The sequence below is a fragment of the Canis lupus genome, chromosome 27 (genome assembly GCF_003254725.2).
Source record: "Canis lupus dingo isolate Sandy chromosome 27, ASM325472v2, whole genome shotgun sequence".
Classification (NCBI taxonomy): domain Eukaryota; kingdom Metazoa; phylum Chordata; class Mammalia; order Carnivora; family Canidae; genus Canis; species Canis lupus.
The window spans coordinates 42,660,437-42,676,454 of record NC_064269.1 but is presented as its reverse complement, the minus strand read 5'-3'; the positions used below and the strand labels follow the sequence as shown (position 1 = coordinate 42,676,454).

Genomic DNA, 16,018 nt, shown 5'->3' with positions numbered 1-16,018 from the left:
CAAGACCTAGACTGAATCAAGAGTAGGCTGCTTAACTGACTGAGCCACTCAGGCACGCCTGAATGGAAGGAAGTTTCTGGTTAAAAAGAAAAAAAAAAAGTAAAAAGTTCTTAACAGTTTTTCAACTTAACTGGGACTATGGGAAAGTATCTCCAGCTATGTTTTTTTTTCTTAGTGGAAATATTCAGTGCTCACCTGCAGAAACCTGGAATTCTTTTTTATTTATTTTTTATTTTTTATTTTTTTATTTTGAGACCTGAAATTCTAAGTTCTGCTTCCTTACCATTCTACTAAAATTTTTGCTGATGTTGGAAGATTCTGTCTCTTGGGGTCTTTGGAAAGTAGATTTTAATATTTTATCAGAGGTTTTCAAAGATTATTTTTAGTTCTAACAGAACTTTTCCAGGACTGTAATCTGATTTATTAATAACTCTTTAAATATTAGTAGTTTCTTTTAAGTTTTCTAAATTGAAGTCTTTTTTTTTTTTTTTTTTAAGATTTTATTTATTTATTCATGAGAGACACACAGAAAGAGGCAGAGATACAGACAGAGGGAGAAGCAGGCTCCATGCAGGGAGCCCGATGTAGGACTTGATCCTGTGACTCTAGGATCATGCCCCGGGCCGAAGGCAGGCGCCAAACCACTGAGCCACCCAGGGATCCCCTGAAGTCTGTTTAAATATCTCTGTTTTTTTCTGTCTGCTGGTTTATCAGAAAGGTACTTCAGTATGGTAGAAAACTGTTTCAGAGTACAAAAGAGAAATCTTAGCTAGCTGAGGCTTAATGTGTCGCAATGAAATATTTTTTTCCCTTGATGCTCCTGAAATATTTACTTTCCAAGATTTTAATCTTTTTCCCTTTAGTGTCTTGTCATTAGATACATGAAGGATCTTAATATCGGTGGGGTAGAGAATTGGTGTACTGAGGTAGGCATATTTTCTACAGACGAAATGATAGAATGCTTAGAAACAGAATAATCCAATTTACTAAATTTTCCGGTTAGCTGAAAGACAAGCCAACTTTTATCAAAAAATTGCTTTGGTTGATAAAATGTAAGAACATTTCTCATATATGAAAGTGACTTTTTTTGCCGTAGTGAATAAAGCTTATTAGAAGTATTTTGTCTTGGGGCACCTGGGTGGCACAGTGGTGGAGTGTCTGCCTTTGTCTCAGGTTGTGGTCCTGGGATCAAGTCCTGCATTGAGTCCTGCAGGGAGCCTGCTTCTCCTTCTGCCTATATCTCTGCCTCTTTCCCTGTGTCTCTTGTGAATAAATAAATAGAATATTTTTAAAAAAGGATTTTCTCTCTTTATTATTGCCTTATTTTACAGGGTTGGACTAAGCAATAATGTAGACTTTGAATTTCTTTAGAGAAATGAGTATCTTTGTTAAGTAAAACTCATTTATTTTCAATCATAACTTAATTCCTATTTCTGATTTCTGTTTTTTAATAATCTTAGGCAATGACCAGAGTGAGACTAGACTTCTTGGATCAATTAGCAAAATTTTGGGAACTCCAAGGATCTACTTTAAAAATTCCAGTGGTGGAGCGAAAAATCCTGGATCTGTATGCTTTGAGCAAGGTGAGGCTGTACTTGGTTTAGAAATTGGAGCAGAGACTAGTGAATCTATGAAATTAGGAATTTCCAATAAACTTGATGGAAAACATTGTTTGCTATGGAGGAGTTGACAATGTAATGTAAGCATGAATAAGTGTAAATGACAGATTTTGAAATTTTTTAAAAAATTATTTTATAATTTAAGATTTAACATTTAATGACATAGATTAGTAGGCTCTGTGATAAATAATACACAAAAAAATGACACCAATCTGTTAATATTATCTTGTGTTGAGTTTAAATGTTTTATGTTGATCTTGTCATCTTTTTTATACTTTTTTAATTTAATTGAAAATTTGTTTTATTAAAAGAGATTCATGGTGCTCACCATTCTCATATGCTGCGTATCACTTATGTTAATATTTGTAAGCATGCTAACTGAAGCCAGCATTATCCAGAGCTTGATAACTCAAGGGTGAAGAGTTTAGACTAATTTTTGCCTACACTTCCATTAACTTTGTAAAATTATATTTCTTAATGTGAAAGAACTAACTGACCTGCGGCAGCGTTTAAATTACCTTGAAAACATGTTTTGTTAATACAATAATAAAAATTTACAATCCTTTTGACTTGAGTGAAGACAGCTTGATTATCTGAGGAATTTTACAAAATATCTTTCTGTGTGGTCTTTCATATCCTCTGACACTGTTTTGAAATAAAATTATTTAAATTGAAGAGTTAGTTTTAGAGATATCACTTTCAAGGAAAAATGAGACAAACATGTAAAATATTTTAAATTTAGTTTCAGGTCAGAATGTTTTAAAAATTTTACACTAAATCTTAAAGCAGAAGATTTATATGGCTGACAGCTGGTGAGTGTCTCAGGAATTAGTGTCATCAATGACATGACTTTGAAACAGTTTGCTTTCCACTACTTTATAATGGGAAGCAATTTTTAGTTATCAGTCTGAGTGTTTAAATTGTTAATTTGATGGTTTCCTATGTTGACTAAACCATTTTGTCTTATTATTTTTAGTAATAAAAAGTGTTACGTGGAATATCTATAACTTAATGGAGTTTTTTTTTTGTAAAAGATTTTATTTATTCATGAGAGACACACATAGAGAGAGAGAGAGAGAGAGAGAGAGAGAGGCAGAGACACAGGCAGAGGGAGAAGCAGGCTCCGTGCAGGGAGCCTGACATGGGACTCTATCCCGGGTCTCCAGGATCATGCCTTGGGCTGAAGGCGGAGCTAAACCGCTGAGCCACCCGGGGCTTTCCCTTAATGGAGTTTTATGTTAATAATTACTGTTTATAATTAGTGCAGCAAAGAACATTCGTTCTAGCCCTTAAACCTTAAACCTTTTTTTTTTTTTTTGGTCTGTGTAATATTTTAAAATGTAAGGCTTAAATTCTTCCTTTCCACCTCTCCACTCCCATCCCCAGTCTTCAGAACTAATCATTTTCAATTCTTTTGGTCGTTTCTGATTTAGATACTTTTATTTCCAAATACTATGCTCATGTTAGTTCTTCACTTTTCAGTTTTAAATACTATAGCCTGATTTTCTACTATTAGTGATGGAGAATGGGTATAAGAAACCTAAATCCTTACATAGTTCCCCTGTTCTGTTCTAGTATACTTAGATCAAATTTTTTTAAAAAAGATTTTTTTCTTTAAATATTTTATTTATTTATTCATGAGAGACACACAGAGAGAGGCAGAGACATAGGCAGATGGAGAAGCAGGCTTCCTGTGGGGAGCCTGACGTGGGTGGGACTCGATCCCGGGTCTCCAGGATCACGCCCTGGGCCAAAGGCAGCGCTAAACCACTGAGCCACCCGGGCTGCCCCCAAAAGATTTTAAGTAATCTCTATACCCAACGTGGGACTTGAGTTTACAATTCCAAAATCAAGAGTCACATGTTCCACTGACTGAGGCAGCCAAGTATCCCAGATCAACTTTTTTATTAATGAAAACTTATTACTGTGGGGCACCTTAGTGGCTCAGTTGGTTGAGCGTCTGCCTTGGCTTCTGGTCATGATCCCAGGGTCCTGGGATCAAGCCCCATGTTGGGCTCCCTGCTCAGTGAGGGGCCTGCGTCTCCCTCTCCCACTCTCCCTGCTTGTGCTCATTCTCTCTCAATCAAATAAACTCTTTAATAAAAAAATTATTACTGTGACTGTAAATACAAATATTATTTGTACCTGAGCCTTATAGTGTGATATGATTGTTTTCCTTATACCAATTTTTATTTTTCTTGGAATTAATCCCCCTTCCTGTTTTCATTTTGTAAGCTTTCTTTGTTACCCATCAAAAACTGATTTTTCAGATTTTCTACCAGCAGTATAAATCCATATGCTTTACCTATCAGGTAGTCTATCAGTTCCATTTTCCTCTTGGAGCCATTCCTCTGGAATTCTTTTTTCTTTTTTTAATTTTTTAAAATTAATTAATTAATTTATTTATTTATGATAGTCACAGAGAGAGAGAGGGGGAGAGAGAGAGAGAGGCAGAGACACAGGCAGAGGTAGAAGCAGGCTCCATGCGCCGGGAGCCCGACGTGGGATTCGATCCCAGGTCTCCAGGATCTGTGCCCTGGGCCAAAGGCAGGCGCCAAACCACTGCGCCACCCAGAGATCCCCTGGAATTCTTTTTTTCTACTCCAATCCAGACTCCTTGTTTTTTAAGATCAACTGTCAGCTTGGAACCTCCTTTTACTTTATTATTCTGGGAATTCCCTTTGCCTCTCTTCTTATTTCACATCTTCCTATTTACTTGCCTTACTCCTATTTTGGTGAGGCATTTCTTCTGTTAGTTTTATGAACAAGAAGATAAATGGAATGTAAATTTTTTGCTTATCTAAAAATGTCCTATTCTTATACTTTAGTGGTAGTTTGGTAGTGTTTAGAAGTCTCAATTGTAAATTGTTTTCCTTTAGTATTTTGAAAACTTTACTCCATTATCTTTTAGTTTCCAGTGTTGCTGTTGAGAAGAAAGATGCAATAGTAATCCTTGTTCCTTCCTATGTGGCTTTATTTTTCTTGAAGATGTAGAACCTTCAGCACTAATTTTAAAGTCCAACAGAACATTCCATAGTGAACAAAGCTGTTTAAATTTACCTTTTATTTATTTTATTTATTTATTTTTTTACCTTTTATTTTTATGTAAGTCTTCATGAAGTTTGTTTTAAGTAGGGTCATCATAAGGGAATTTGTGAATCATTCCAGTCAATGATTCTAAGACTTTTCATCTTTTTGCTGTCTTTCTCAGTGGCACAACTGTGCAGGAGATGTCTCTAAGCAAAAGCAAAATTTTGGTAACCTTCCATCTCAGATTCAATTTTAGCTCCTTGTAATGTGCCATATTGTCTTCTTCCAAACTTCCTGATACCCTTCTCCATGCAACTGCTTCTGCGGAGAGAATGTCCACTTCATCATTGAATATTTTTATTGCACTTGATAAATTTTCTTATCTGAGCTCATGTTTTTGAGGTCCTATAACTTTTCTTGTAGTTTTTCCATTCTTTGATAATTTCTTCCACTTACCTTTTTTTTCTCTGAACTTTTACTAGTTGGATGTTAGACTGATCTTTAGTTAGCTTACCTATTTCTCTTAGGTTAGGTTCCCTTCTTTTCAAACTCCCCTGAGAGTAAATCTCTAATCTGCTTGGGGTAGACAGCTTGGGGTAGTTGCCTGGCTGTACTGACTGGAGGAGGTCTAATTGCCTTTTTTTTTTTTTTTTTTTTTTAAGATTTTATTTGTTTATGAGAGACACAGAGAGAGAGGCAGACATAGAGGGAGAAGCAGGCTCCATGCAGGGAACCCGACGTGGGACTCGATCCCGGGTCTCCAGGATCAGGCACTGGGCTGAAGGCGGCGCTAAACTGCTGAGCCACCTGGACTGCCCTCTAATTATTTTTATAAAAGTTTTCAGCCAGTCCTATTCTTTGTTTATTGTCATCTCTGATTTTTTTTTTTAAAGATGTTATTTATTCATGAGAGAGAGAGAGAGAGGCAGAGACATAGGCAGAGAGAGAAGCAGGCTCCCCGTAGGAACCTGATGTGGGACTCCATCCAGGAGCCTAGGATCACGACCTGAGCCAAAGGCAGATGCTCATCCACTGAGCCACCTAGACATCCCGTTATATCTGATTTTAAAGGGACTGTTGCTTCCATTTCTTAAGCCTTTCCAGGCCCTATTTTGGAAAGGCTTCTCCTTGGCTTTCTTCTTTTGAAGGTATTCAGTTGGTTTTTGTTTTTTGCCTGCTAGATTATTACTTGTGTATCTGCTTTCTCATCTGTGTCCTATGTCTTTTTGTTCCTTTACTGTCATTTCAGTGAAGGCTTGAGAGGGAGCTTTTAAGTAGAAGATTACTGCTACTTAATGTCTATTAAGATTGTCTCCTACTAGCCACACTTAGTTTTACATTGGATGGAAATTCTGACCTTGATTGACATTATTCTTTGGTCAAGTTTTGATTAAGGGCTTGTCTCTATTTTGTTCAGTATATTGTTGCATGTCATGTATCTTTTAGAAGGCTTGGTATAAGTGATATTTTTCTAGTGACAATGGTGTGATATATTTCATGGCAAAATGTAGTAAATCGTTTTCTATTTTGGAATTATACATGATAATTTTTGAATCTGTCGGTTGAAGAAAAACAAGTGGCAAGTTTTGTGTGTTTTATAGTATTAGGCCCTGTTAGAGTGTTGTATGCACAAAGCCAAAGTCATAGTGTTAGTTTCTTTGTGAGATAGTTTTATCTTATTTCTTTGCCATACTCTGCTGGCTGTCATTTTCACAGCTGTGTGCCAGTAAGCATCTTAGCTGGGTGGGACAGCATGACTCAATCCATGCAGATATATCATTACTAATGGAAATTTAGCTTAAGATGATTTGCATATGAAGTAGAGTAGTATGTAATGGTGATAATTATATTGTATAATGAAGATTACTAAGAGAGCTTCTGTTTCATTTCAGACTCCTCCTCACTTGCTTCAGCCGCATTGGCTTCCTTATTGTTGCTCAAACATTTGAGATAATCTTTCTAATGTGGGGCCCTTGCCCTGACTATTCCCTGTATATCTGCTTGGATATCTGCTTCACCTTGAATTTTACCTTTATAATGAAGTTTTTTGTGCTTGTTTAATACTTCAGCTATACCCTTACTCTGCTTCTTGTGAGGTCTTTTAACTGCTTTTCAAAGTTTCTTCTTCACTTTAAAATTTACATACTATGTTTATAGCCTGTTTTTCCTTCTAGAATGTAAGCATCATGAGGGCAAAGATCTTTGTTTTATTCACAGATGTATCTCAAGCACCTAGAACAGTACCTGACAGTATAGAAGCACTGGAAAGATGTGAATGAGAGGCATCCTGATTCATCCACTTGCTTCCAGAAAACCCTCTCAGACGCCCTCATTGTGTCTTCTTTTACACTACAAAATTGGAAAAATGAGCCTTTTTTTCTTTTTATAATTTTCTCCTGGATAACCTTTTTTAACAGAGAGGGGCTTCTCTGAGGATGTGATAAAAGAAGCTAAAGAATTAGAGATGTGTTCTTTTTTTTTTTTCTTTAAAGATTTTATTTATTTATTTATTCATGAGAGACAGAGAGAGAGAGGGGCAGAGACATAGGCAGAGAGAGAAGCAGGCTCCATGCAGGGAGCCTGATGTGGGACTCGATCCCGGGACTCCAGGATCACTCCCTGGGCCAAAGGCAGAGGCTTAACCGCTGAGTCACCCAGGGGATCCCATGAATTAGAGACGTGTTCAACTCTTTTTTTTTTTTTTTTTTTAATTTTTATTTATTTATGATAGTCACAGAGAGAGAGAGAGAGTCAGAGACATAGGCAGACGGAGAAGCAGGCTCCATGCACCGGGAGCCCGATGTGGGATTCGATCCTGTGTCTCCAGGATCGCGCCCTCGGCCAAAGGTAGGCGCCAAACCGCTGCGCCACCCAGGGATCCGAGACGTGTTCAACTCTTGTGCACGTGAACTTACATGTTTCCACCAAGCTTTCACATATTTCAGAAGAGGGAAATTTTGCTTTGCTATAGATCTGTCTTTGTCTGTAATAACATTGTAGAGTACAAGAGCTGAAAATGTTTTTATTTATAGCATGCACACCTCCCATTTGCCCACACAGAGACATCATAATACTGCTAACATTGAAATCATGTTTATTTTGTCCTGGTGCTTTTTGTGTTTTTTCATCTGTCTTCACAACGACTGTGCCAGCCAGGCACCCCCCTCTCAACTTTTTTGATACAGAAGAATAACAGTAGTGTATACTCTAAGAGGAAATTTTTTTTTGAGTTTAAATAACGATCACAGTCCTTTTTATTCTATCATTAATCAACTGAAGACTGCCTATATTTTAGAGTGTGAGAGATGTACAATATCAATTTCTGGAAGATAGGGAACTTTTTGATATATGTATATTCTGTATAGTGCCTGGTTTGATGTGAGCATTCATCCAAATTGTCCAATTTATCTTGCTTCTTCCTATGTCAATACATTCTGTACTATATTTTCTAGTAAGTCTACCACTATGATCTGATCTTTGCCATCATTCCTTCATAATCTTCACAAAAAACTGAAAAATTACGGCCTTTTCCAAAATATTCTCTGAATCCATTGTTTTTTTTTTTTTTTTAGATTCTATAATCTACTTTTCCTACTTTTAGGATTTATGTTTGTTTCATACTATATAATTTACATTTATGGTTTTGTTTATTTTTGTTCTGTTTTTAATTATTTATATTTAGAGTTCCTTGTGGATATCAAGTACATAAATCTGTTTAGTTTTCTCAAGGTATATAATGCACAGAGTGTATTTATTAAATGTTTTTGAATGCTTCATTAAAAAATAGGCACAATAACATTAGTTAAATAATAGAGTTTAAAACTTCTAAAGATCATTGTCTTTCATACTTTAAATGTTGACACAGGTTTCAATTTTGTCAGGTATTTATGGGACGGAAATCAGAAATCTAGATCAGAATAATTTTTGTACTTAGCAGGCAAGATATAGAATCAATATATGAATCTCCTTTCTTTCTTTAAACAACTTTTACTTTCTTTTCAGATTGTTGCCAGCAAAGGTGGTTTTGAAATGGTCACGAAAGAGAAGAAATGGTCTAAAGTGGGTAGTCGCTTGGGATATCTGCCAGGAAAAGGAACTGGCTCTCTTTTGAAGTCACATTATGAAAGAATTCTCTACCCATATGAACTTTTCCAATCTGGTGTCAGCCTTATGGTGAGATGCATCATTTTTTTTAGGAGTGGGTAAATCCAGTCTGCCACATATGATTGTTAGACTGTGTTCACATAACAAGTTAGCAGTTCACTAATAAGTATAGCAAGTTATGCTTTTCCAGGTACCAAAATTTGGGGTATCAAGGTATGAGTTTTAATTGAGTAATTTTTGGTGGTTAAAAGTAAAGGCTAATGGTAATGAAGGATATTTTCTTTATTTAAGGTAGATTCTCATGACTTAAGCTTTTTGAAAAATTCCTCCTGTTGGTTTCATGTATTTTTTAACACCTTTATTGAGGTTATACTTTGCATGTGATAGAATTCAGTCATTGTAGCTACACAGTAGGCTTTAAATAAATTATACATTTATGCAGTAATCACCACAGTACAATTTTAGAATATTTCCATCAGCCCAGAAAGGTCCTTTGTGTTGGGTTGTGGTTGGTTTGTTTTCTTACCACTAAACTCAGATAAATACCTGATCTGCCTTCTGGCTCTGTAGTTTTTATGCCTTTGTAGAAATTTCATGTAGATGGAATCATACAATATGATTTTGTGTCTGTCTTCTTTCACTTAGCCTAATGTTTTCAAGGTTCATCTGTGTTTAGACTCTATTACTATTTTGTTCCTTTTTACGGCTGAATAATAATCCATTGTATGGTTATACCATATTTGTTAATCCATTTACCAGTTGGTGGACAGTTGGATTGTCTCCAGTTTATGGCTGTTATGAATAAATGCTATGAATATTCATGTCTAAGTCTTTGTGTGGACATATGTTTTCATTTCTCTTGGGTAGATACCTAGGAGTGGAATTGCTGGGTTATATGGTAAGTTTATGTTTAACTTTTTAAGAAACTGCAAAACTGTTTTGCAAAGTGGCTGAACCATTTTACATTCCCACCAGTAATGTAGGTTTCCAGTTTCTTCACGTCTTTGCCAACACTTGATATTGTCAGTTTTTTTTTTGCTTATAGCCATGCTAGTGGGTGTGTAGTGGTATCTCATTGTGGTCTTAATTTTCATTTCCCTGATGACCAGTGGTGTTGTGCATCTTTTCATGTGCGTATTAGTCATTTGTATATCTTCCTTGATGAAGTGTCTGTTCTGATCTTTTTTTTGTTGGATTGCTTGTCATCTTAAGAGTTTGCTATATAATCAGGATTTTATCTAAGTATATGATTTTACAAATACCTTCTGCTAGTCTGTGGTTTATCTTTTCATTTTTATAATGGTGTGTATTTGAAGAGTAGTTTATTGATTTCCTTCCCCTGCTTCTATGGATTGTGCTTTTGTGGTCATATTTAAGAAATCTTTTCTTAATCCAAGGCCCCAAAGATCCTTTTTTTTTGTTTTCATCTAGAAGTATTTTAGTTTTTGCTTTTATATTTAGCTCTGAGATCCATTTTGAGAGTTTTTTTGTATGGGTATAAAGTCTAAGTTCATTTTTGGTGGGGGAGGGGAAATGCATATGAATATTCAGTTGTACCAGTATCATATGTTTAAAAGACTACTACCCTTTTTCTGTTGATTTACCTTGGCATCATTGTTGAAAATCAGTTGAGTATAAATGTGGGTTTATTTCTGGTCTCTTTGTTGTTGTTGTTGTTCTTTGATCAGTATATACCTTAACACCAATACTAATCTTGAGTATTATAGCTTGATAGTAAGTTTTGATATCCAGTACTGTTAGTCTTCCAACTTGGTTCTTCTCTTTTCAGAATTTCCAAAGAATTTGCATTTCCATGTAAATTTTAGGATTGACTTCTCAATTTCTACAACAAAAGCCTGCTAGAATTTTGATAGGGATTGTTTTACATCTATAGATCAATTTGGTATATAGGGTTGTCATCTGGTTTCATGTAGTTTTGGGGATTTATTGGAAATTTGCTATTTTTCCCCTGATTCTCAAATCTGATTTCTTACCAGTGAACCTGCTCTCTTTCTGTGCTCTGATTCTTTAGGGTGTACAGATGCCTAATTTAGATCTTAAGGAAAAAGTAGAGCCTGAAGTTCTTGGCACTGATGTTCAAACTTCCCCAGAGCCTGGCACAAGAATGAACATTCTGCCGAAGAGAACAAGACGTGTCAAGTCTCAGGTATCAACTTCTGTGGATCGTTTTTAACAGGAGTTTTTTTTTTTTTAAAGATTTATTTATTTATTTATTCGTGAGAGAGAGAGAGAGAGAGGCAGAGACACAGGAGGAGGGAGAAGCAGGCTCCATGCCGGGAGCCCGACGCGGGACTCGATCCCGGCACTCCAGGATCGCGCCCTGGGCCAAAGGCAGGCACTACACCGCTGAGCCACCCAGGGATCCTCTTTAACAGGAGTTTTAAGTTCATTGTGCAGAACAGTTATGTGATTATTAGAGACATTCACATACTATTGTTCTTTAGAACTTGAAGAGACCTCTCTTTCATTTACCTTCAAGGTGAACCAGGAAGAAATTGCAAATTCAGTCTGATTTGATTTGGAAAGCTTTTTGTTAATTTTGACCAGTTTTTGATGGGGAAGACAAACCAGCGGGTGACTCTGGGAACTTGTAGGGCCCTTGTTACAGACATGCTGCTGAACTATATTATATTTTATTTTTGTGGTTAGTAGAAATGAGAGTAGTAGGAAAGTGTGGTTTTATTTTTTACTTATAGGAAAGTGTGGTTTTATTTTTTACTTATTCCTTTAAAAGCTAGAGTATAAGTTTTAGTGTCTGAACTGCTCCACTGTTAACTTCTATAGTGTTCTTGTAGCTTAAAATAATTTCATCAGAAGAAAAACGCCCTAATTTCTTCTTGTCTGCGCTTGTTCTCCTTTCCCCATTCTCATTTGTGGTTCTCAAAATGTGTATTTAAAGTTGTTGTAAAGACAGGTCGGTAGGTTGGGACAGTTAAGATGCTATTCTCCTTGCTCTGAATTTATGCTCCTTAAATAATCTCCTGAATGATAATTTAGCTTCTTAGGAACTTTGATAACAAAGGTAGGTGTCTTGGATGGCAAATGTGAATTTAATGGGAATTCATTGGAAAGTGAATTATAAACTTACGTTCATTTGTTAGTAAATTACTGGTATATAATAAAAATCATTTAGTGGTTTATAATTAGATTAGTGTTTTACTGCATTATAATTATATTAATTCTATTTTACATTTATCATAAGAATTTTTTAATTACAAACCATTATAAATTAGTAACTCTAGTTTAGTCATTAAGTAATTTGTGTTACTGTGGTCGATCTAAAAAATTTTGATCATCTTTGGGTATACAGTGATGATTCTATTTCAAGACCTAAAACAGTTGAAAACTAGTCTCTGACCTGGGGACTCAGTTTTGAAGAGTTGCCCCAGGTGGCCCTGCTCCTCTAATTAGTTGACAGCTTGTGATGAAATTTCTTTTGATGTTCCTTCTGAAACCTTCTGCTACTCATTGCCTGTATGTATTATAAGAAAAGGACAACATAGAATGTTTTTACCCATTGTAATAATTGCCACCGTAGTCAGATTGGTTGATATCAGGTAGAAACTAGAGCCATCTGTAGGATTTTCAGTGAAGAATTTGTTTAGTGCACAATTTATCCTTAATTACTATATTGCCAAGTTGGCCTCATTCCTTGTCTTCAATTTCAGAAAGAAAAGAGACTTTCTGGTAGAAATCCTTTAACTTTTTGCCCCATATCCAGAATTATTGATATTCATTCTTAATTTCTCCTAATCTCTGTGGGCAAAGGGTACCTTTGTCTCTAAGAATAAACGTCCTACATCTGTCCTTTCTGGGTTCTTTGGGGATTTTAATCTATCAGATGTGAAATCTTTCTCTCCTACCTCCTCTGTCTGCTGGATCTCCTCCTACCCCCAATTTAATCATGTTGAAAGTCTCATCTTAAAACAAAAACTCTCTTCCTAGATGATGCCTTACTGCTTGCCTCTTTTCATGAAGTTCCTGGAAAAACAGTTTATGTTGTCTCAATTTCTTCAGTATCTAGCTTTCTTACTCTGTAATCTGACGTTGAACTAGATCATTTTATTGAAACACCACCCAAGTTACCACTGAGTTAATTGTCAAAATTTTTTTATTTCTTAGCCTTCATCATTTCTGGTCATGTATACATTTAATATGGTTGTTGATTACTCTCCTTGAAATTCAGTAAGCTTGATTTTTCTTTTTTTTAAAGATTTTATTTATTTATTTATGATAGAACTAGAGAGAGAGAGGCAGAGACACAGGAGAAGCAAGCTCCACGCCGGGAGCCGGACGTAGGACTCGATCCTGAGACCCCAGGATCGTGCCCCGGGCTAAAGGCAGGCGCCAAACCGCTGAGCCACCCAGGGATCCCCCAAGCTTGATTTTTCTTTGGCTTCTGTATTGCCTCTTTCCTGGTTATCCTCTTCACTCTTTGACCTCTCCTCAGTCATCTTTGTTCTCTTTTCTAATTGTCTTTTACATGGTATTTTTAGTCGTTTCCTCTCTTTACTCTCTCTAGCTATTTCGTCTACCCTGTGATTTCAGTTACTACGTGTACACTCAAGATTCCTAAATATGTCTCATAGATGCCCATGTTTCTTTTCTGTTTACCAGGCATGTGTGTGTGCATGTAGTATATGTATACATGTGTATGCATATTGATGGCCATTGGTGGCCACAGCAGGTATGCTGAATTCAGTACATCTCAAACATTATCATCTTCTCTAAATCTGTTTTTCTTTTGTTATTTTCTAGCTTGGTGTCCATGACAAGCACAGCTATCCAATAGTCTCTTAAACAAGAAACATAAGTTATGAAAGTTATCCTGCTCCCTTTTCTTACCTCTATCATATCACATCACTTGCTTTACTCTGCTGTGATTGTTTTCTTCTTTTTTTTAAGATTTTATTTTAGAGGGAGAGAGAGAGAGTGCATGCAAGTGGCATGGGGAAGGGAAGAGGGAGAGGGAGAGGGAATCTCAAGCAGCAGAGTCTGATGCAGGTCTTGATCTCACAACCCTGAGATTATGACCTAACTGAAGTCAAGAGTTGGACACTTAACCTATTGAGCCACCCAGGCACCCTGCTATGATTATTTTTTCATCTCTGACCTTACCAATGAGCTTTTTGACAGCTGGGATCAGTTTGTCTGTATGAAGGGTTATCAGAAGGGTTATACATTGGAATGAAGCCCTTAATGCCAATATGTTTCATTATTGGTAACACTAAGTTTGAGCCAGATTTTTCCAATATACTTATTCTGTTTTTAATAAAAGTAATCAGAGTAAACTATAAGACAGTGTGAATAAACTGTCTTTCAGTTATGTTTTACCCAGTGGTTTTCACATTCATTGATGATCCTTACCTGAATTAGTTGTTATGTTGGTGGTTACAAACCAGGTGATTTTCTAGCTCTGTCATTTTCTACATTTGTTAGCATCTTTCTTTTTTTCTTTCTTTCTTTCTTTCTTTCTTTCTTTCTTTCTTTCTTTCTTTCTTTCTTTCTTTCTTTCTTTCTTCTTTCTTTCTTTCTTTCCTTTCTTTCCTTTCTTTCCTTTCTTTCCTTCCTTTCCTTCCTTTCCTTCCTTTCCTTCCTTTCCTTCCTTTCCTTCCTTTCCTTCCTTTCCTTCCTTTCCTTCCTTTCCTTCCTTTCCTTCCTTTCCTTCCTTTCCTTCCTTCCTTTCTTCCTTTCTTTCTTTCTTTCTTTCTTTCTTTCTTTCTTTCCTTCTTTCTTTCTTTCTTTCTTTCTCTTTTTTTAAGATTTTATTTATTTATTCATGAGAGACACAGAGGCAGAGACACAGGCAGAGGGAGAAGCAGGCTCCATTCAGGGAGCCCAGAGTGAGACTCAATCCTGGGATCACACCCTGAGCCGAAGGCAGAGGCTTAACTTCTGAGCCACCCAGGCGTCCCAGCATTTTTCTTAAAAGGAGAACTCTTCTCCCATGCTTTCTTTTTTCTTCTTTTATTTTTTTTTTTAAGATTTTTATTATTTATTTATTCATGAGAGAGAGAGAGAGGCAGAGAGACCCAGGCAGAGGGAGAAGCAGGCTCCATGCGGGAAGCCTGACGGGGGACTTGATCCCAGGTCTCCAGGATCATGCCCTGGGCCAAAGGCAGGCGCTAAACCGCTGAGCCACCCAGGGATCCCCTACCATCTCTTACTTCTTTTTGATAATCTTGATTAATCTAAGTAATCTCTTACTTACTTTTTAGCACAAAAAGGCTCACTGTCTTCATGCCTTGCTTTAGACCTGGCATCAGCCATTTCTGGTTCATTTTAGTGTGAAGTAATATTTAGAAACCAAGATCTGAGCACAAGGTGTGCTTGTTTCTGATGGGATACCATTGCTTTTGTAGGCCCTTTTAGTGGTTAGGTCTGGGAAATAAAATTTAAAACATTATGAGTTTATATTTTCAGAACTCGACTGATAATTCCAGTTCTAATCTAGCATCTCACAGTTCTTGTGGTTTATGTTGTAGTCTTTTCCTAGCTTTTTGAGTTAGAAACTTAATTCATTTATTTCTGTTCTTTCTGTCCTGATACGTTTAAGACTATAAAATTTCCTGTGATCACTGCTTTATCTTATTCCTGAGATTCTGACTTACAATATTTTTTTGTTATCATTTTTAATAGGAAGTTAAAGATTTCTAACAAGTCTTAATTTTTTACTTATTTTTTTAAAGATTTTATTTATTTGACAGAGAGACAGAGTATGCATGTGCAAGCACAAGCAGGGGGCAGTGGCAGAGGGAGAGGGAGAAGCAAGCTCCGCACTGAGTGGGGAGCCTGCCAGGGGCTTGATCTCAGAACTCTGGAATCATGACCTGAGCTGAAGGCAACTGGTTAGCCACCTGAGCCACCCAGACGCCCTGATTTTTTTTATTTTGTTATTTCTAGTTTTTATTCCATTAAGATCAGATAATGTTGTTTTATTATTTCGGGATCCCTGGGTGGCGCAGCGGTTTAGCGCCTGCCTTTGGCCCAGGGCGCGATCCTGGAGACCCGGGATCGAATCCCACGTCGGGTTCCCGGTGCATGGAGCCTCCTTCTCCCTCTGCCTATGTCTCTGCCTCTCTCTCTCTCTCTCTCTCTGTGTGACTATCATAAATAAATAAAAATTAAAAAAAAAAGTATATACATAAAAATGCCATTTTGGTTGTTTGGTTCTTTTTTTTTAAATTTTTTATTTATTTTTTGATTTTTTTTAGGTTGTTTGGTTCTTATATAGCCATAGGTTT

At 36.5% G+C, this 16,018-nt stretch overlaps 1 protein-coding gene across 3 annotated transcripts in view; it reads left to right on the top strand.

The window, feature by feature from the left end:
- KDM5A (lysine demethylase 5A) overlaps positions 1–16,018 on the top strand; it is an 86,239-nt gene that overhangs the window by 3,351 nt on the left and 66,870 nt on the right. For all 3 annotated transcript variants that reach the window (XM_025461758.2, XM_049102891.1, XM_025461757.3), the window contains exons 3-5: positions 1,461–1,583; positions 8,652–8,822; positions 10,786–10,920. In XM_025461758.2, the coding sequence (XP_025317543.1) occupies positions 1,461–1,583; positions 8,652–8,822; positions 10,786–10,920 (429 nt within the window). The remainder of the gene's footprint in view (positions 1–1,460; positions 1,584–8,651; positions 8,823–10,785; positions 10,921–16,018) is intronic.